This window comes from Trachurus japonicus, chromosome 6 (assembly GCF_045865225.1).
Source record: "Trachurus japonicus isolate A0001 chromosome 6, Traja_1.0".
NCBI classification, from domain to species: Eukaryota; Metazoa; Chordata; class Actinopteri; order Carangiformes; family Carangidae; genus Trachurus; species Trachurus japonicus.
This window is the reverse complement of record NC_140912.1, coordinates 14,468,516-14,489,786: the sequence shown is the minus strand read 5'-3', so window position 1 is coordinate 14,489,786 and position 21,271 is coordinate 14,468,516. Positions and strand designations below refer to the sequence as shown.

Below are 21,271 nucleotides of genomic sequence, written 5' to 3'. Positions count from 1 at the left end.
GAGGTGAGGATGTTGTTTTACAGCTTCAGGGGTGGGAGTCTGTAAAACCTCCAATGAAACCTGGCTCACTCTGTCTCGCCATCAGGATTTCCAATGCAAAATAAGGTAAAGACTACGGAATTTTAATGCAACTTATAAACAGTTCCCACTTGTGAGGACGTATCAAAAATCCTTTGTTTTCCTCACTGAAACGTGACGTGATTATCATTAGGCAACGTAAACTCACCTGTCCTGCTGCCTCCGTCAGCCCACACAGAGCTTTGGACGCCACACCCACGCTCTCCCCGAAGGCTACTACGTCACCTGTCTTACAGTGCTGAGAAATGCCTGCCATCGACTCCCCAAGGACCTGAGGCATTTGGAAGTGGAAAAGCATGTTAAAAAATGTGTGCTATGCAATATATCTTTGGATCTATACAGTACTGTACGTGCAATTATTTTCAAGAAGCGCACCTTTGAGTTTTCCATGACGCTCTCAATGCAGTCAAAGTAGGACAGTTCATTGACAGGCTCGTTGGGATTATCCAGGAGCCCTCGAACAGCCTGTGCGCAGAAAGAGATGGTAATGACTACAATAAACACACCACTGAGTGATTCCACTAACATACCTTTACACTTTCATCAGCTATTTAAATTAGATTTGAACAAGCAAGCACTATAAATGTAAATCAAGCTGATTTATAATGTACTCCCATGATAATCAAGGCTTTAAAATGCACAGTGTCGTTGTTATTTTGAGTTACTTGAGTGTAAGTGAATGAAGGGCTTCAATATGCAAAATGCTGTTATTCAGCCAGGGTCACTAATGCAGCTACTGTAGTTGTGAATTTAATGTCCATCTACAATGGGAATAATCAAATGAAAAATAGATGAAAAGCAAGGGTGAAAAAAAAAGATGAAAAACAAACAGTAGAGGCATGCACAGGCAGCATAAAACAGGCCTGAAGAGAGCGAGGTTTGTGTGTGTGGTACAGTGTATGTGAGGACAGCTACCTCCAACTCCCTCAAGGCGTTGTCACACTCCTTTTGTCCTGCTGCTTGCTGAGTACAGAGCGTGATCAGCTGGTTAATACTCTCTGTCACCGCCCTGAAACACACAGGCAGCCACACAGGCCTTTTAGTTCTCACATGTGTCCGCTGCATGCATGCACAGCCTGGATGCACTCACACTCACTCGCACATGCTTTTAGCTCCACTATTCAAGCATGGCACTGCCGGCCTCTCACTGTGATAGGCTAACACAGCACACAGGAGCGCCGAGATTGTCTCGAGTTTGTGTTCAGCCTTGCTGAGCACAGACAGGCTCTATCCAAGGCTTCCATCTTCCTAATTAGACAGAGAGAAGTCAGTCAGGCCCAAAGCCCTGCGGGACCAGCTGCTTGGCTTCTCTCCACCAGGGGGAGGATATGTACTCCCTCCAGCAACGCTGAACAGACAGAGCTTAAGGGGTGGCATACAGATGCAACAGGGATATATTTTGTGACATTTAAGTATAGAATCTTAATTTTTCGCAACTTCCCGCAGGCTTGAATCTGGAGCAGGATTCACATTTAGGACAGACAACATGGTTCTGTTTACCAGCAAATAATGCAAGAGCTTAGTTGGAAACAAACGAGAAGAATGTCAGACACAAATCAGGTGTTATTCACATCTCATCGCACCTTGCTGCCACAGCGAGAAGATTCTTAGCATTGGCTGCGCCTGGATCCACAGAGAGAGACTTGGCAGCCAGTAGCAGCTTGCTGGATGCCATGGAGATGTTCTTAAGATTGCCAATGACTTGGATCTGGTCGTCCTTGCTCTGCAGGGGAAGAGTAAATAAAAAAACACAGGTGATATTTTTGAGATCGATTCAGAATTATATTAAATATAGTGAATTTCTAAACAGTGTTTAAAGAATCAGCAATAACTGTTCAGAGACAAAAAACTGCAGAATGTTCTTAACGTGTCCCTACAACCTATATCCTCCCTCAGCAGGCGTCTTTAAGCCTGATTAAAGCTCGGGTGTCATGCTACATCAACTCCAATCCCAGACGATCTTTCCAAATTAATGAGCAAAATAGCTTGAACAAGAACATCACAAGATCTCATTACTTCTGACTATGTTAGTGCTCTTGGGGACAATCATGTGCCTAAGTGAATTAGATGAAAAGGTCTAATTAACAAACGACTTAAATAGCTAAGGTACTAAGGTGCTAAAAAAATATGAGCTTGATCACCCAGTATTTAAAGCTTTTATATTCATCCAAGGTTTGGGCACATTGTTTGATGTGTATAATATTGGTGGCAGTAGATTATCACTGGACTGTTTCAGTGGAAGTGTGGAGGGACCGTATGATCATGAAACCTACTTGGGTGTGTCCTGCCATCTCAATGCCGGCATCCAGGAACTCATCAAAGTCCTGGCTGAACTTCCCCGAGGCCGCGGCCAGCTGGCTGCTTGTTCCACGAGAAGAGTGGACGACCTCGCCTGCAGAGTGGTTGAGTTCAGCTGCCGTGTGGTTCAGATCAGTCTGGGCCTCCTGGAATGTCTTACTGCAGAGAGGGAGCTTCAAAGACGAGACGCACATTAGCCGTACCGTACAATATCAAAAGTCAAGTTAAATGGAAATGTCCTGTACAGTTATGGGGGAGATATCAGAGCGTATGATCACGGTAGAGATGTTTGTGTCAATACACATACCCATTATGTCAATAAATTCCCGAGTAAAAAGCTTGAGACTTACCATGTCCACCAGCAGCTTCTTGCTGGCCTCTCCAATGCTCCTGAGGGCCATGTCAACATCCTTCTGGCCTGGCAGGCAGTTCACACAATTATTCAGGGAGTGTGACACAGCTTTGGCCACCTGAAACACAGCACAATGCTCTGTCAATGGATTGCCATTACTCATCCTAACAATGTGCAACACAATACAAAGTCCCAGGGCAGAGCTATAAGGGGAAAAACACCTCAAATGCAAATTGGGCTCACAGCAGTGCACAGTAATCCGTGTCACTAATTTATGCTGCTGCCACAGATATATGCCAAACAATATGTTTATCCACTGAAGAGCTGCCGGAGAATGAGCAGTTTTACTCTGGCACTCCTGAGAGACGAATACCAGGCGATAGCAGGGAGAAAATAGCAACGCTTAGAGGGGATGATTGCTAGGTAAAGAAGAAACATTTACAAATCAGTAGAGGAGAGAGAGATGGAACAATGCGATCGCTTCGTGAACAGCTTTGTCTCTGGGGCATATATTACTGGGAGCTATTCTACCTGTGCCAGTCTCTGCTGACTCTCAGCATCTCCAGGATGAACCAGGGCCTGATGGGCTTCATGGATCAACATGGCAGAGCCCTCCATGACACATTGGGCTGAGTCGAGCATCGCGGCCGCAGCCTGCGGCTCCTTGGTGCTGGCTGCCACACCTCTGGCTGCCTGGGCCAATGTCCTCAAAGCCTGTGCTGTTTCTCTGGCAGCCACACCTGCAAACAACCACGCACACATTGAAATGACAATGGAAACTTTCAAACTGAGAAAATCATGCCATAAACTAAAATATATTTGTATAATAGTATCAGTAAATGCAATGTAACGTCTATGACTGTGACATAAGTGTAATATTCTATGGATATGGGAAATGTAGTGTTCACTTTCTCCTGTGCTATACATTTTTAATGTAGTGTGAGTAAGTAACAATGTTTCTAGAGAAATTGAAACTGGCATTGTACTTAATGCTTTAATTTCAGCCTCATTACTTTTTGCTTTGCAGCAGTCTGTTTAAGCACCACAAATCCAGAGGTATGAATATTAGCTGTCTTCACGCTAATTGTAATTGCATTGTGAGAATCAGTTGGCAGGGACTAGTAATATACACACAACGAGAACAAACTGCGATACTGAAATGCCCTCATTGTTTAAATAAATGGGTTAATATAATAAAGATGGCCTCACACAGGAGGTGCCCTTAACTTATTATACATAGAGACGAGAAAAGAAGCAGCAAATTGCATCAAATTGCATTAACTAGCCAAGTGGAGCCGTTTGCTGATGGAATGTTAAATCTAGTGAAAATAAATTAATGAGTAGCGAGCAGCACCCTGAGCCACAGCATGAAGTGCAGCATGGGAGCGTTCATTGTTAGTGATGTTATTCTCTATCTGTCTTCATCTCTGCTCCCCTGAGATCTTCAATTGAGCCAGAATTGATGGAAAAACAGCCAAGGAATGTCTGATCCAAAGGTCTCACATCAGGGCAACAGTAATAGGACAAATAAAAGGAGTTGTAATTTTTCCTGCTCTATCCTCACACTCCCACTTTGGCACAGGAGATACTTTTACTATAAAAGATACACTCAGCAATCTTTACATATGCATTATATCCATCTACTCCCTCTGGCAATGTAACCAATTAAGACTGAAATAAATTATTAAACTAAATTGCTACTTATGCTGTGTTGAGTGAACTTCTCTTACCTGTGTAGTGTTCATTGCCTTGTGCAGCGCACGTTAGCAGCTGGGCCATGGAGGAGCCCACAGCCTTAGATGTACTCCCCAAATCCTGAGCACACTTCTCCAGCTGTGTCAGCAACAGAACACACAAATATATAACATTGTTCATAGCGGTGATCTCATCATCTTAGCAGTTATCCAGTTGGATATAATGTTTTATTTAAACTTCGCATGTGGATGTTGGTGTGTACTGACTGTTTCCCCAGGAAGAGGTTTTAGTTGGCCTTCGATGACAGACATCTTGGCATCCTGAAGCTCACTCTTGAGGGTCTGTACTGTTTTGAGGGCTGAGTCGATCTCCAGTGGGCCACATGCTTCATGAGCCTGATAACCACACAGACACACACACACACACACACAGTTCCTCAAGTGTTCCTCACATGCATGCATCCATCTATTATACTGTAAGGAGCAGACAGGATGCATTCTTATCTACAGTGCACGGTATCTCTGAATAAGATCAGGGATCAGGGCTTACCTAAGTGCAACCTAACATCCAACAGCATTTCACAAGAGAGCAAGACATTTCCTGCATCAGTGAGATATCTCCACCAGTGTTGTGTATGCATACCTTCTGGGTGGCAGTCCTGAGCTCTGCCAGGCAGGTAGCCAGGTTCTTGGCACACTGGCCAAGTTGCATAGCAGCTGCCTGGTCAGCCACCGTCGGAACTGCTGCCTTTGCAGATGTCACCATCTTACTTCCAGGCTAAAAGATGGTGATAGACGGAAAACATAAATGCAGTTGTTTGTATGTGTTAATAACAGGCTATGTTACGGTGTAAGGACTGACCTGTAAGAAGCTCTGACTGGCCATGATGAGGGCGAGCTGGGCACCCAGCTCCTCAGGTTGGGCCTGGCTGCTCCTCATGCCCTGCACCAGCTGGTGAATGGTATCTGCTACTGCCTGCATTTCAACATACATATAATAAATGCTTCAAATCCACATCATCGTGTCTGAAAGAGACATGTATGGACTACCAAAGCATACATATTTATACACAGTATATTATAAGTTTTGAGTTTTCCAAGACATTATTTGACATTATTTTTTAAATATACGTTCAAGCAAAAACAAAAAAAAGGAAATAAGAAAGAGTACATGGCCATACCTTACAGCTGTGTACTAGTTGTTGGTGTGAGGCAGTGTTCTTGTTGGAAGCAGCAGCGTTTTGGGCAGCTGCGATGGTCTGAGTAGCAGCAGCCGCCGCCTGCTTTGCAGCTATCTGTTCAGTAGATACAAATGGAAATCATTCAGGCAAAAGTAAGAGGGCGGCACCTGGATAATATTCACTCTGGGCACTGTTTTCATGTTCTGTACTCAGACAGAGCCGTTCTAATCAAACTAAAAGGGGTCACAAACCAAAATGTTTTGTAAAAAGGTGAAATAGATGGGATTGGGACCGCACAGTTTTTATCTTATGAGATGATCGGCATTGTTTTCCCTCTGCTATGCTCCCAAATCTGAAGCACTAAGAATACACTGCTTAGCTCACATCAATTCATAGGCACAACACCAGCTTTGAAGCGATGACAAGACTGAAAAGAGAGGGAAATATATTCCTTGTTGAGTAGATGAGGAGGCGAGGATGAAAAAAGAAACATGGAGGAGATGATATCATTATACTGATAAAAAAAACAAGGCTGAGCTGCATGTGGAACTGACATGATGGGTAAGGAGATTTTCTGTCAGTGGCGTAGCATGCTTCTGATATTTATAGGTCCTATACAGAATACTGTATTTGCTTGCATGGTAAATAATGTCAGTGAGACAACAGGTGAAATTAATGGGGTCTCAAGGGGCCTGTGCTAATTGCTACATGGCACACTTGCAGATTCATGACACTTTGGTCTTCACTGGCTCACACACTTCCTTGATGGAGGCGACCATTAGCACCATTACTGTGACCATCTGATGCAAGGAGGCGGACTGAGATGTGTGTCTGATAGCAGGCTGATCCCAGCACTGGGTAATGCACAGTTTATGTGCCTGGGAAATTGGACATTGGGCGCTCTGGAACTGAGAGTGGGGCTGGTCATTAGGGGCAAATTGATACCGAGGGCTACACACAGATCTTTAAAAGCAGATAGTTCATTCACAGCACTAATGGGATTTAGAGCTCACTCCTAGAGCAAAGAGAAATAACACAGACAAATACTAAATGGATCATATTTGCACATACGGTACATGAATGTTGAACCATTTTAATTTCTGGTGTATATTTCATTTGTCAATAAAATGTCAAAACATGGACATATCTGCATGACATCTTTGCTGGTAAAGAGAGTTTATGTGGGTTAAGCTCAAGGTCAGACAACACAAAGATGAGAACAGTTAACTCGTGTGACTCACCTCCAGTCTGTTTACCAGTTTTTTCTTTATTGCATTCTGAGCTGCCGCATTAGTGGCAACACGGAGCCCCTCTGCTGCTTCCCTGAGCCTCTGCTGCTGGTCCTCATTCTCTGGGTAGGCAGCCGCCCCCTGAGGGCACATAAACACAGTAAAACACACACATCCAGGCATACATGCAGTTGCACACACAGACACATGTGATGATGACACATGTATACAGTGTATAACTATAGCTATCAGACTGCAGCAATGAGAGTTTAACAACTCTGGTTATACACATTGCACAATAGATACAAAGAGGCATTTAGCTCTGTCTGCTTTCTGACAGTTTCCAGGGAAACCGTCAGTGCCAGATTCCCACTTCCTCTTTGATAATGGCAGTGATGTGGTGATTAATGTGTCACAGATCAAAAACATCTAACGAGCCATAAGCAGCGATTCACTTGCTTGGTTATTTCACACTGATAATCTCCTCCTCGACAGTGCCAGGGGCTTATTAAGAGCCACTGATGCTGCACCCTTTCATTTTGGATGTGAATGATGCTGGTAGTTAGCGCTCACAGTAATGCCAAAATGTGTATTCTATCAAATGGAAGCAATTCAGTTGGTTTCATTTTCATGCATCCATTGCTGCATTAGACATGCAACACAGAGGTGCTCAAGAATAAAATGCACAATATCAGTTGTGGGTCAAACATATTGTTTGCAATAAGGTTAAATCAATGAGAAATGTTTCTTTATATCAAGTAATGTAATGATGTCATATATTACATTGGGAGAGTAAACCTGTTACACTCTGACCTTAGCAGCCTCCACCATCCGAGCTGTGGCATCAGCCAGGAGTTTGGCTGCCGCCAACAGTTTCTTGGAGTTGTCAACATCTACTTCTGCCTCCGCATCAGATCTCATGGCAGTGACCAGGTCAGAGGTGGCCTGGGCTAACACCCTGGCCTGACGTACCATCTCACCTGTTCACACAAACACAAATATACAGCACATAAACACACAGTAGCAAATGCCACACACAAAACGTCAAGATTATCAACTACAATTGCAGCAAGGAGACAAACCCATTCAGTTTGTGCTGAAACGCTGATTTGGCGCTGACGATTTGTTTGCTGTGAACCCTGTTGTACATTTGTATCCACTTTGACAGGCAGAACTTTGAAACTTGTCTGCATCCATTTAAACAATAAAATGGAAGAGGCGTTTCTTGACAAAATCATTCTTAAACAAAGTGACAAAAACAGCTGCACACACTGTCAAATTAGTGTCAGGTCAGTGATGGATTAGTGTGTCTGCAGCCTAAACATATTTGCAAGTTTCAACTGCCAACAGCACCTCATTTGTCCTGACAAATGTGCATTAAAGGTGTGTGAAAAATGAATGATGTCCTTTATCAGATCTGTAATTTCATCTCGCAATACCAGTAATCATTCATGCGAGGACCTGGTACACATTGGACAGGTTGCCAGTCTACCACAGCACAGACGTGCAGAGACTACCACTACCAATACTGTTTGTATTGTTTGTTAAGTGGATGTTTGTGTTTTTATTGCGTGGCAAAGCAGTTTCCCCTTGGGGATCAATAAAGTTTTCTAATCTAATCTAATCAGAGCAACCAGTCATGATCACATTTAGAGTCACCAATTACCAAAACTTGGGAGGAAGGTGGTAGGTTCAAACCCAGAATGTCTTTGCTGTGAGGCAACTGTGGTAACCAACGCACCACTGTGCCTCCAAGTATATGTACAGTATATGGTGAAAAACTGATCTTTTGGAATATTAAATTGAAGAAGCTGTAGAGATAAAACGACCAATGGCAATGTCTATCTTTATAATCCAGTGACTTAACTCCTCCCAAGACTCCTCCTGTATATTCAGTAAGTCTTTGGTTGTATTATGGACAGTGTTGCAGATGTTAAAAAGGGATCAATATTCAAGTAGAAATAACAGTTGAGTGTATGATCGTAAAGCCCGCCATTGGTGCATGCATCAGTAAGAAACTCTCGGTAGTCGCATCACTGTTTCACCTTTATGTACTCTTAAAGCTGAAGGTTTCTAGTGAGTCATCTTCTCCCGCACAAATGAAAGTCTGAATATATGTACCATCTCCCCACACACCTGCTATAAAAAACCTGTGTTTCCCAAACACCCACCTACAGCTTGAAATAACTCACCCAGAGAAGTCTATGAAGTCTTTTTTTTCCCCTCGTAGATTTATTGGAGAAAAAAGTTTGTCCTTCCAAAAATGCCCAGGTCATGTGTTTCCTTTTAACTTTCAAAGCCTCCCTGATGCTGATTGGGACCAGATTGAGAGCTCTGTAGTGGTTTTGGATGACATGTTTCCTACAACCCCTTGAGAATTGGCAGGGTTTGGAAATTCTTCAGCCTCGTGGCTTAAAGCATGAGAAATAGCCTGAGCTTTGAAAAATGTTTCAGCTGGATTGTTAAGATCGCTGCCCTCTGACGCAGTCATGATAGGTATTAATTAAACTCCACCTGATTCTGCGTAAACAGGTCTGGATAAACTCAGGAGACACCAAACAACTCCAATCTGAGGCATTTCTCTCACAAACATCTTTTTGTTCTCACCAGCGTCACCCATGGAGGTGAAAATGTTCTCCGTCACGTTCATGATTGTGTCCGTGGCCTGGTCGTAGCGTCCAATAGGCTCTCCGCAGCTGGCGTAGTGGCGAACGTGCTGCAGCAGATCGCTGAGGGCCTGGCTCACCACGCCAGCTGCCGCCCCAACTTGCTTCAGCAGTTCGCCGTCGTCGCTGGCCGAGCGGCAAGCTTTGACGCAGGTTTCCACCGAACGGTCCACCAGCTTCCCGGCCTCAACAAGCTGCTCCTGACACACTGGGGAGCTGATGGTGGGACTCACCACCTGCACCGCACACAGTCATTGGCAGAGGCTCAAGATGAATTACAATAATTGAGAACTACTATACGGAGATATTATACAGACTATATCTATGGTAATACTTTAATCTTACCAAGAATAACAATGGAGTCTTTTAAAATGAAACATGGTTTCATGGTTATTCATTAGTTTCTGAATCACTTACTACATTCAAGATATGACACAAAAAAACGTTTTTGAATTTCAAAAAGGTTCAACATTGCATATTTCTAAAGTAAAATCTAACAAAGCTCAAGTGTGGTACACTGTCACTACAGGGGGTTCCCACCCCGTCGGTATGTCCTTTACCTACTTGGATGTGGAGACGGACAAGTTTTAGATCAGTACCTTGGTGCAGGCTACCAGCTGTGAAGTGGACAGGGCACACTGAGTGGCAGCTGCGATCACCCGGTTCTGCAATATGGTGTCCTCGGCCACCTGGGCCACGTTCTTGGCCTTCAGGACTAACATAGCAGCTGCATTGGCCACTGCTTTGGCCAGATTCATCAGGGTGTCCTGCAACATATTAATCAACGTCCTTCACTGAAACACAGCACAGCTGCGCACATGTGACCAGGAGGAAACAAGTAAACAAGGTAAACTCATTTTGTTTGGATGATATAGTGGGGACACTGGACAACTAATGCACAGAGGAACAGGAGTGTAGCAGTTTAGGTACCTCAAGCAAGGGGCAACGAGTGATTATGAATTTTAGGATGTGAATAATAAGTTCTATCTGCGTTATTAAGCAAAGGTAATGGATTACAGACTACAGTAATCTTGATATACTGGGAGAGCGCCGGCTTAATGTCCACGAGGCCAAGAATGTGGATAATATACAAGCCCTCCTGGGATTAACACTAAAGGCTGTGAGGAGACATCCAGGGAATAAAAAATGTGTATGCAGCAGGGAAATGAATTCAGATATAAAATAATACCCGAGACTGATGGCAAAGGCTACAGATAACCTTGACTTAATGGATGTCTGATACACTGTATATAATTATTATAATAATAATAACAGTTCACCTTTGGACAGTTTGTGATCAAATCAACATAAAGTAACAGTCTAATAATAAAGCTGGAGGTGATTACATAAGTCTGTATTGACATTTTTTCAAAGCGGGGCCTGAGAATATGTGTGTGTCTTCCTGTTTGGCCGGCCGTGTCATAGAAACAGTGAGTGGGTGGCGTCCAACCTGGAACTTCTCATCGGTCTCGCCCTCCCCCATGTGACGGAGCAGGTCCCCGCTGGCCTGTCCGATGCTTCCTGCCGCAGTCAGCACCGTCTGTCTGGGCTGCATGAAGATGACATCACCACATTCATTACACAGGCCTGGCCCGTTCTCACACAGGCCTCCATGAATTATCTAAAACAGACTTCTGGATCAAAACCATCACAGAAAAACCCTTCTGTAATATATCTTCACTGGGACACTGATAACAAGGACAGCATGCGGTTTAACGCTGTATGTGGCTTTATGGCTACCGTGATGACAATAGAGGATGAAGTCCAGTTCAGTAGAATAATCGGTGGCCGTCTCACCTCAGCAGCTGCGGGCTCAACAGATCTGAGCAGATCTGATACAGCTCCTGCCAGCATTCTGGCAGCACCCATGAGCTTGTGTCCGCTGCCCACCTCGTCGTCCAATAACGCCGCTAGCAACTTGACACCCTTGGACATCTCGGTGAGATTGGAGGAGATGGTGGTGATGGCACAGCCCACTGCTGTGTAATCAGTCTCGGTGGGCTCACCTGCAGAGAACGGATGGCCATCATTACAGATTACAACTCCACTGTGCATCATAATTTGCTGTGCTTCTGCCACGTTGATTAAACTAATGCGGGGGAGGGGGGGGCAGCTCATGTGTCACATGCTGTGTAACACACACATCAGTGTCATAATTAGAGCCTATCTGAAACGGTTCCACAGAGATGAGCATGTTGATGGAGCAAGTGGTCGTGAAGAAGAAAAACTTTGTAATAGATAGTGGAGGGAGTGTAAGAGCAACCAAACAGATGGTGAGGTGAGATTAAAATCCTGCAAAAGGCTGGCAGGAACTTGACTGGCTCTGTGCCAAGCAACATGGGAAGCAGAGAGAGACGTTGCCAGTGAGTTGAGATTCAGGGGCAAAAAGTTCATGATTTATTTATCATCAGAAATATTTAGTGGGAAAAATGGATAATGCAGATCCTCATCATCATTTAACTCTGACTTGGAAAACATTTCACAGCTTTGTGATACAATGATGTAAAGATAAACAATATCCTCCTTCAGAGCCTTGTTCAGCACGGTTTCCATAAAACAGAATTCTGGTGTAAAAATAAATGAAAACAGAAAATAATACTACACTCTATCCTTGAGCTGTTTAGTTTTCTCTTGGGCACTCACCTGCTGTGAGATTGACCACAGATGCTGTTCCAGCGGTGATAGCATCAACCTGAGAGTGGATTTCATGTTTGGATTCATCCACTTTGTTCTGAACCCAAACTCTGGATGCCTTTGTGGAGGAGGAAAACGAGAGCTATAAGCTTTCATCATAGTGGGTGATTTTCAGCTCATATTAACTTTCTTGTGGAGGATTAAAAGACTCTGGCTGTAACACCTACATCTTTGGAAACACTGAAACATTAAATACAGCCTCCACAGTTACAGCCAGTTCTACATCTTAATTGTATTTGAGAAATATGACGGACTTTGATGTGATGCTTCCTAAGATCTCTTTGCTGAGCAAAAACCAGAGGTTGTGATATCAGAGAGCACATGTTCACGATGGTTAGAAAAGTGGAGGAGGAGGAGTTGCTATAAATAAAAGGATGTAAGGAGTTGTTACTTGATCTATCCTTGCTGCATCTCCGGCATACAGAGGAAACTCACCAAGTCATGGCCCAGTGGAGGAAGATTATCAACATATCCCAGGTCAGATTGGGCCTGCTGCACAGCCTGCATACTGCTGTTGATGGTCCCCATAAGGGCCTGCTGTGCTAGACTCTGGCAACAACAAACAACAGAGGCACACAGTGTTCAAATTATTACGCAAAAGCAATCCCAATACACAACCTGCATTATATGCGGCTGCAAAATTGTGAACCTCTCAGTCTTGCAATCTAATGTCTATAAACCACAGGAGACAGATGGGCTTTTAGTGTGAGCATAAGTCACATTTCATTCCCTATCTCACTCACAGCCATATTCATGTTATTATTGCGGTTCAGTGTTGACAGCAGGGACCACGAGCAATATTTCAAACGCAGCAGATCAGATTTACATAAAAAATGTGTGAATGACCTCAACACTGTGTTCTGACATTTTAAAAATGACAGCGCTGATCATTTTCTCATCTCCTCTGTTCCCTATGTTAAATTGCACACAGAGGCCCTTGTTTGGCTGCCACACATTTATACGGTGACACAAAGGGTATATTTGCTATACTGTAGGCACATTTGCCTGAGACACCATATTTGCTTGTAAATTGCCAATGCTCTTTCTCACCAGAGGGGGCATATGTCCTCTGTGCATCTGTCCTGTGGTGATCTGCTGCTGGGCAGAGGGCATAGTTCCCATATTAAAGGTGTCAGGGCCGCCGATGGATCCTGACCGAATTATACCAGGAAGTGCTACTGAGCCATGCTCCACACGACCCACACGATTGAACTGCTGCTGCAAAATTGTGGACCTTAAAAAAGGAGAAAGGGAGAGACAAGAAGTGCACAATGAATTTCATAATTAAACACACGTCAATGAAGTTGTTTCACTATGAGTGCACATCTGCATTCAACACAGGATGCATGCATGTACAAGACAAGTGATATAATGACAAACAAAGTGAGAGACAAAATTACCAATTTCATTCAGGGCTACAGACACTGTAATGATACAGTATACATGGTGCTGTTGAACTAATCTTCCATCCTTATGAAAACTCATCAGATCAATTATAAATGATCCTATTTTAGGATAGTTATGTCTATGTCTAGACAGTGCAGTGTGCTTTCCAAACTGGCTCACAGAGGTGCTCTTTTTTTTTTTTTATTACTCGTTGGCTCTTTAAATTCAGATCATTAATCCACATAATAACATAACTGTTGGATGACGAAAATTACAAAAATTATAATCAAAGCAATTACCACGCTTGTTAGCAACTGTTCCCAAGGTGAGTAGACATCGTCAGGAAAGATATCGCACAGAAAAAAATGTCTGTTTTCCTACCCAGCTCAACAGATGCTCCTGACTCCACTGGTTAATTACGGCTTGTTTTGAGAGGCGGCAATTATGTTTTTGTGCTGAGAACCACGACATGAGTCAATTGGCCCATGAGCAGCAGGAATATGATGCCCCATTCTGCCAGAGAGTGGTTTCACTCAGAGTCGTGTGGATTTCCAGTGACAACAAATTTCCAAGCTCTGTGTGATAGAGTCGTGGTCCATGAGCATCATCAGACACTAAGGTACATGGGAAAAATTGTTCGAGAGAGACGGCAAACAATAGCGAAATAAAAATGAATGAATTCAAAAGAGCCTCCAATGAGATAATAGCTTAACCTTCCTAAGATACAGCACAGCATTCTTTTGTGAAATAAGATAATAATGTAGTGGATTTTACCCTTAGGCAGGTTTTGTGTTTATAAAAATAAAGAAATCCTACAAGCACTTTAACAGATTGTCTTTTGGAATATCAAGAACGGTGGTATTTTAAAATCCAAAGTGCTGTTTTTGTGTTTTATTCTAACATTACCCCTCCTGGGGGCACTACACTGGGAGAAATGTAATTGCATGCACAATTAAACAACAAGGTTTAAATTCACCAGGAATAACCGGACTGTGCGCACAGAATAGGGACAGTCAGCATTCTGCACAGCCAATACAGTCGATGATACATGAGCACTACTCACTTCTTGGGGGAAACAGATTCCTCCAGCATGGTGGATTCCTCATCTCCCTCAAGGCCAAAGCGATCCTTACTCTGCTTCTGTGGAGAGCAGAGCCACGGACATCACAGCAAATAGTGCAGGCATAAAGAGCTGTGTGTGTGTGTTACTAATTCAAAGAGCTTCACTTTAATTTTTCAATCACTTGCCTTTTTGAGAATGATGTCGATGTAACCTGCAATGAGTTGGGATATCTGCTCCCCCTCTGTGGTCTGGACAGAGTAGTAGCTCTCCTGATACTCCCCAAAATCCTTTGTAATGCAAAAAAGATGGCAGAGATTCATCATTTCAATCAGGTTACAGTATTTTAACATCTATCTCTTTCTTTGGCACTGATAACATATTCTATACCTGATAAGAACCTCACAGTCTGCTTGCAGATAAAATATAAAAAATGCCTTAGTGGCACAGAGGTTCTGAATAATCTTGGCAGCATCTTCATCATTTCTATAGCCTACCTGACAAAAAGAAGAGCTGACTGGCTTCTATGGCCCTATTCCTCTAAAGAGCTGATTAAAAATGAGGTGTGGTGAATCTCCAAACTGCTCACTTCAAAGCATTCGGCAGAATCACAAGGGTGAATATTTTTTTTGTCTAAATCATTGTTAGCAAATACACCTGAGAGTATTTTTTTTAAAATTTGCATAATCTATTAATCTTTAAATTGAGTACTCCGCTCCAATACGAAACATAAGACAGACAGTGCTACTGCCAACAGCTGGTAAAGAAAATTGAAAAAGCTTTCAGATAAATAATACATCCAAATTCTGCACGTTCCTCTCCAGGCATCTATTGTTAACTCAGATGAAATGGCTGGGTAGCATGCTGAAAACATTCAATAATGGAGTTGGAGGTCTCAACTATTTTTTTTTACGGATGCTGTTTGTATTGGAAAATGAAAAGTGGGGAGAAGATTGAATATGTGATGTGAGGCTGTGTAAATCACATGCCACACAGAATAACTGAATATGTGCATAGGATTAGGAGGGTCCAACATCTGACAGTCTAACTAGTGCTGAGGCAGATGGTTGCACCGTACCAGGGTGAAGCTCTTCGGGGAGGCGGCCCATCTCTTGACTGTTGTCAGAGGCCACTCCTGCACCACGTCCTTCGTCTTCTCATCCACTCGCATCACCGACTCTTTGGTTATCCCCAGCAGCCGTGGCACCAGCTTATTTTTACCCTTCATCTTTTCCTGTCAGAGAGGACAACATCAAGCAACATTTATGTCGGTGCTAAACACCCACACAGATGATTCATTCAAGGTGCGAATGCAAAATTGTTGTGCCATTCGGCCTGCGCCGCTGTAATAACACATGCTGCGCCCCGCGGCTTGAAGCCCCCTAACGGAGGAGGGAGAAGGGCAGTTGTGAAGTGACCCAGCAGAGTTCAGCCTTGTTTAACCGCTGCTTTATTGAGCAGGGTCTCCACAGGCTTTAGTCACTGTCAGCACCACCAGCATGGTGCTTTCACCAGCGTTGTCTGCCTGACCAGCTCCAGTGCCCTCCACTCTCTGCCCACTGAAAATCTATTACAGCTCACTTTAGAGACCGAGCCTACACTTGGCTCCCCTCCAGGGCTGCAGAGGACGACACAGGAATTAACTGAATGTGGACACAGAGGAGTTCAAAAATATATACATTTTACGTTTCCAGGCTTTTTATTTTCCTTTCTTATCACTGGAGAGGACTGAGAATGGAACAAAGGCCAATAAGTGGAAGGGCTTTTGGGGTCAGGCCTCTTAAACCCAAGGACAGATAACATTATCTGAGGGTTCGCGATATCTTCACACGAAGGTTTATTAAAAACATCCATTGTTTTATTTTACATTAGTTGATTGTCACAAGTATCGACGCTATATTCAAGCAGGAAGCTTGGTTTTCTAATCTAAAGTGGTCAAGCTGAGGTATTATGTTATTTTAAATAGTTAACCTTGATTATTGTTTGCTTGTGCAACACATTACAATAGAGTAGAGGTCACACATACACACACATTTACAGACGTATTTACTTCCCATGTACAGTATTTCCAACATGAGAACCTGGAGTGATTCAAGTCTGCCAGATGAGAAATAGAAGGTTTACAACAAACTCTCAGATCTGCTTCAACAAAGCCTGGTCTGTGCTTTTGCCTCTGTTAGCATCGAGAGCGGAGTGCAGCTGGAGTGAATTATTTAACAGTGTTTTGAAATCTCCATCAGTACATCTCCTCATCGGAGGCTCGCACACCGAGGTGCACGCGCACTCACACACACAAAGATAATCTGAACCCTGCAGTCTGCTTTAACTGTGGGGCCAAATATTCCATTTATCGTCCATTAAGAGCCCAGTAGACAACTGCGCTCTTCCTCTTTTTCCTCCCTGCTTGGGCTGCCACCAGAGAGCTTTTATAATACCTGCTGGTGCGACTTCATCCCATCCGCATGCCGCACTTCCATTCCACTTTTGTGTTCGCCAAACCAGAACAGAACAGAATTGCTATTGTCACAAGTATTTCACAGCACTGAGTGTGCTGCTGAACAGCAAGTGCACAAGCTTTCACTCTGAAGCCGCTGATTTGTTGTGATAATGGGGTTTTTGGAGTTTTCAACGGGCTTTCATACCTGTTAGACAGCGGAGTGTATATCAGAACTGCTTTCTCACAGCTGCCACTCATCGGCACAGAACCATTAAGTGCCTGTTTTCCACATCCAGTTGTGTCATTAAACTGATAGCGCTCAGTAATTATTAAAGGAAAATTCTAGTTTATTACAACTCATTCATAGTGATGTCCCTCATTTACATAATTTATGATAACACTGTGCTCTAAGTGAATTAGTGTGTAAGTGATAAACAAATGTAGCAACTTTACTACAACCAAATTAAATAGGGCACACAAGCAGTCTGAAGATGAGACTTGTATACAAACCAACCGTTTAGCTCCATATTATCCACCCCTTTATTTGGAGGTAAAACAAAACGTGCCTTTGTTTCCTTTTTCAAATAAATTCAGATTACCTTGGGGCTCGTTTACAACCTGTATGATCATCTGACTGTTTGTGTCTCTTCTGCGTTTTTGTTTGTTTATGCATGCTAAGATCACATGCAGTAAATTAGGTCAGTAAAGTGCTACAATAACTAACAGAAATGGTGGCCTGAAGAAAAATATCCAAGGTGTAATTATGCTTTAAGAGGCAGAAATCACATTTGTTGGGAATGTGGGCTTATTGTCTGCTGTGCTCGTGACTTTAATGTATGCAGTAAATCTGTGAACACATTTTCTCTCTCTTACTTTCACCAGGAAGAAGGACACGCCGTACGTCTGCAGGGACCTTGCCAGCTTCACGTACTTCACTTTTGCCTCAATCTCCGTCATCTCTCCACAGTTCTTATGATCCTGGTGAAACGACAGCAGTTACATCTCCAACATATGTCGCCTGATTCTTCCATATGTACATTAACATGTTGATACTCGAAATGCTGTGATGTGCATGTTTTGTACCTTGCCAATTTGTGCCTTAACAGAGAACAAATTACTACAATTCCCACGGGGCAGAACACAGTTTCTAACACACTATATTTACTTAAAAGCAACATTCAGGCGATGTAATGTACATACTTGGAATATTTTCTTCTCGGACCCTCTCTGCTTGATGTACTCTTTGGGTAGGAACTCCTTCAGGCTATGGAGATAATAACATTTTTACATGGTTACTCTTTTGAGCTACAGGCATTTCCTTTTCTGTTAGCATTCCTCTACATATGAGGTCATTCTTGCCCTACTGCCTACATATCAGAAAACAGTTGTAACAGCTGACATCACCCCTGAGCTTTCCACCAGAGGAAATCCCTGAAGAAACAGCCTGCATTGAAGCAGGAGATAACCACAGCATATGTGCAGCTGTGGACATGGTGAAAGCACAATGCACCATGCAGACTCATTGTGAATGTTGGTTTTTAATGTACATGATCTTGTTGAGGAGGAAAGCTTACTCCAGGAATCCGGGCTTGTGCTTGTGCTCCACGTGGGGTCCGAACTGGATCTGAGCCTGGATTCCTGCGAACTCGCAAGCTTTATCAAAGGAGACAGGGTGGGATCCATTCAATATATCATCCCTAGCCTGGAGGAGACATGAGGAGGGGGGAGAAGAGAGAGGGTAAGTGAGAGGAAGAAGCACACATCCAGGAAAAGGATACAACTACAAAGGCATGAGAGTTATCCAAAATTCACGCAGCAGAGCTCCGTAATGAGCTCTTATTGTGTGCTTTGAATGCACCGTGGCTCCAGAGAAGATGTCTTCTAAGTGAATGACTAAGTGTATATCTAGTGCAGGAGCATCATAACTGAGACTCTGCCACGCTGGGGAGCCAAACAAGATTTGTTTGCGACAATAAAAGCCATTCTGCCGGCTTTTGAACGTAACCACTCCAACAGTGTCATTACAGCCCATTACGTGTTATTAAAGAGGAAAAGACATTACAGGAAATGCATCAGTCTATTGCGATGTCTCGTCATCTGCATTATGGAACGGCCCTCTACTGTACATGTTGTTTAGAAATCTAATGACAGAAACTGAGCAAATGTCTGGAGTTTGGAGCTGCTGAGACATCACTTATGTTTCTGTGCACTTTCAGCCAGGCTGTCTACATTATCTTCACCATTTAGGTAGATCGAAAGGCAGAAGCCTTTGTTGACATCTTTCAAATGGTTGTCAGTGTGTGCTGTTTTCTCCAGGGGGCAGTCTGCTCTGCCACTCTGTCTCTCCCTCTGTCTGTCTTCTCTCACTCTCTCTTTCTAGTGTGCTGCTGCAAAATTAATGGCTCCAAAAGCCGAGAGGCCTTGCTGACAGTGAGAAAGGCTCCATCAGCGCTTTTAGCATTAGCATATCAGCGCACAGCGTGGACTTGACTCATTCTTACGTCCCATTACATCAATGAAAAACTAAGCAGCAGCTTACTGCTGTAATGAGGACAACAATCTCCTCCACTCACAATCAAGTCCTTTCCCCAGTGCAATTCACAGTGGAGTACATAAGCTCTTACTGAACACAAGAAGACACTCTAAAATTAGCCCTCACACATGCCATTCACGCTGCTTTGCCTTACTACTCTGTATTATTCTGAAGTAAGATGCAAAGGGATGGTGGAAGAACTAAATCGCAACGTTGAAATGATGAAATGGGGTTTTCTTGGTGAACGCAGGTTGGTTAGAGTGCAATTAATTTATCAGTGGGCCTCTAGTTCCTTGTAGAGTAGTGTAGATTTGCATATTCTTTACAACTTGACCCACTGATGCAGAGGTACTTTTTCTTCATAATTAGTGTTTTGCATGCACACTAGTATGTTATAATCATCAGGATTGTGGAGTATCTTGGTTTTGTGTTATCATACAGTATGTAATGGGCTCATGCATAAATGTGTACTAGCATATTCTAGTTCTAAAGAGGCTCAAATGGGCGAGCTGAAGTACACTGACAGAAACCGAGATACCATTAAATGTAAACAGGTTATCAAGGTTGTGCAGATGCATCCTCAGCTTTAGCTCCTGGCACTTTGTCAGTAAAGGATGCATTTTATTAGGTGTTACTCTCATCATCCATTACTGGTGATAAGATGAAGGAGTCATTATCCAAGAGAGAGCATCCAAACAGTTGACTCAGTCGATCCAGAAGTGACGTCTCACACATAGAGGTTCAGAAAACTAGATACAGTACTAGTCTAATAGAATAACGCATACAAGGATGTAACTAACCCGTTTCACTGTAATCCATGAAAAAGTCATAAGAAATGCACTTTTTTTTTGCACATGTTTAGAGAGCTTAATTTAACAGAGAAGGTTCTGTGAGACAGTGTTGTCAATTGTGTCTCAGCAGAATAAAGTGACAAAGTATCTGGTTAACGCTCCCATGCCAAAATACAGTACATGTTGCTTTGTTTACAATATGCTGTATTTTATTTTATTTAGTTTGGCTTTGCTATCATAATGGGTTTCACCACAGAGAGTGAAGTTTACTATTGACTTTGAATTGATCATTGTCTGGGTCACTTTGTCTGCAAAGAGGTAGTTCCTCTATTTGGTCAAATGTTTGGCCAGATAATTTTACAACGTTACAATACAGTGAGGCCAGTCCCTGATTTTCTCATAGCAGATACGACAAGTGATACAGGCACTGGTTCTGGGACATTTTAATAGAGCTGCATGAGTGGAAGTGAAGCACAAGACATCAGAAGCTGTGACACATACAGCCTGGGGCTACAACAATGAGGTCAACAAGTCCACCCCGGCCCAGCAGAGCACACAGAGTATAATGCAAACATAAAAATAAATGCTGACGTAGGGATATGCTAAAGCAACTGAATGCACAGCGCGGCGTTCGATCGGGACGGATACTAATAGACCAGTGAATAGAGCATTTTCATCAACAGTTCATGACTTAGATGACACAGTTTTGTGTGAGGAATAGTCTTAAATGTTTGAAAAGATGAACTGGGGGTCATTCTGATGTATTAGTTAACTACAGTAAGAAACTTGAATTGCTTGGTTCAAATCCAACCTGACCCTTCTTTATCTATTTCTCTGCGCTGTCCATTTTCCAATAAAGTACAAAATGTTCC

General features: G+C 43.1%; 1 protein-coding gene across 4 annotated transcripts in view; it reads right to left on the bottom strand.

The window, feature by feature from the left end:
- tln2b (talin 2b) overlaps positions 1 to 21,271 on the bottom strand; it is an 82,474-nt gene that overhangs the window by 22,135 nt on the left and 39,068 nt on the right. For all 4 annotated transcript variants that reach the window (XM_085779122.1, XM_085779123.1, XM_085779124.1 and 1 more), the window contains exons 7-33: positions 18,650 to 18,777; positions 18,276 to 18,339; positions 17,949 to 18,053; positions 15,717 to 15,872; positions 14,827 to 14,928; positions 14,642 to 14,718; positions 13,243 to 13,426; positions 12,628 to 12,741; positions 12,142 to 12,250; positions 11,296 to 11,504; positions 10,949 to 11,047; positions 10,098 to 10,265; positions 9,440 to 9,734; positions 7,646 to 7,812; positions 6,845 to 6,973; positions 5,604 to 5,717; positions 5,285 to 5,398; positions 5,066 to 5,200; positions 4,690 to 4,818; positions 4,459 to 4,561; positions 3,260 to 3,468; positions 2,727 to 2,846; positions 2,352 to 2,549; positions 1,662 to 1,801; positions 994 to 1,087; positions 454 to 543; positions 227 to 349 (exon numbers count right to left, since the gene is read on the bottom strand). In XM_085779122.1, coding sequence (XP_085635248.1) covers positions 227 to 349; positions 454 to 543; positions 994 to 1,087; positions 1,662 to 1,801; positions 2,352 to 2,549; positions 2,727 to 2,846; positions 3,260 to 3,468; positions 4,459 to 4,561; positions 4,690 to 4,818; positions 5,066 to 5,200; positions 5,285 to 5,398; positions 5,604 to 5,717; positions 6,845 to 6,973; positions 7,646 to 7,812; positions 9,440 to 9,734; positions 10,098 to 10,265; positions 10,949 to 11,047; positions 11,296 to 11,504; positions 12,142 to 12,250; positions 12,628 to 12,741; positions 13,243 to 13,426; positions 14,642 to 14,718; positions 14,827 to 14,928; positions 15,717 to 15,872; positions 17,949 to 18,053; positions 18,276 to 18,339; positions 18,650 to 18,777 — 3,675 coding nt within the window. The remainder of the gene's footprint in view (positions 1 to 226; positions 350 to 453; positions 544 to 993; positions 1,088 to 1,661; positions 1,802 to 2,351; positions 2,550 to 2,726; positions 2,847 to 3,259; positions 3,469 to 4,458; positions 4,562 to 4,689; positions 4,819 to 5,065; positions 5,201 to 5,284; positions 5,399 to 5,603; positions 5,718 to 6,844; positions 6,974 to 7,645; positions 7,813 to 9,439; positions 9,735 to 10,097; positions 10,266 to 10,948; positions 11,048 to 11,295; positions 11,505 to 12,141; positions 12,251 to 12,627; positions 12,742 to 13,242; positions 13,427 to 14,641; positions 14,719 to 14,826; positions 14,929 to 15,716; positions 15,873 to 17,948; positions 18,054 to 18,275; positions 18,340 to 18,649; positions 18,778 to 21,271) is intronic.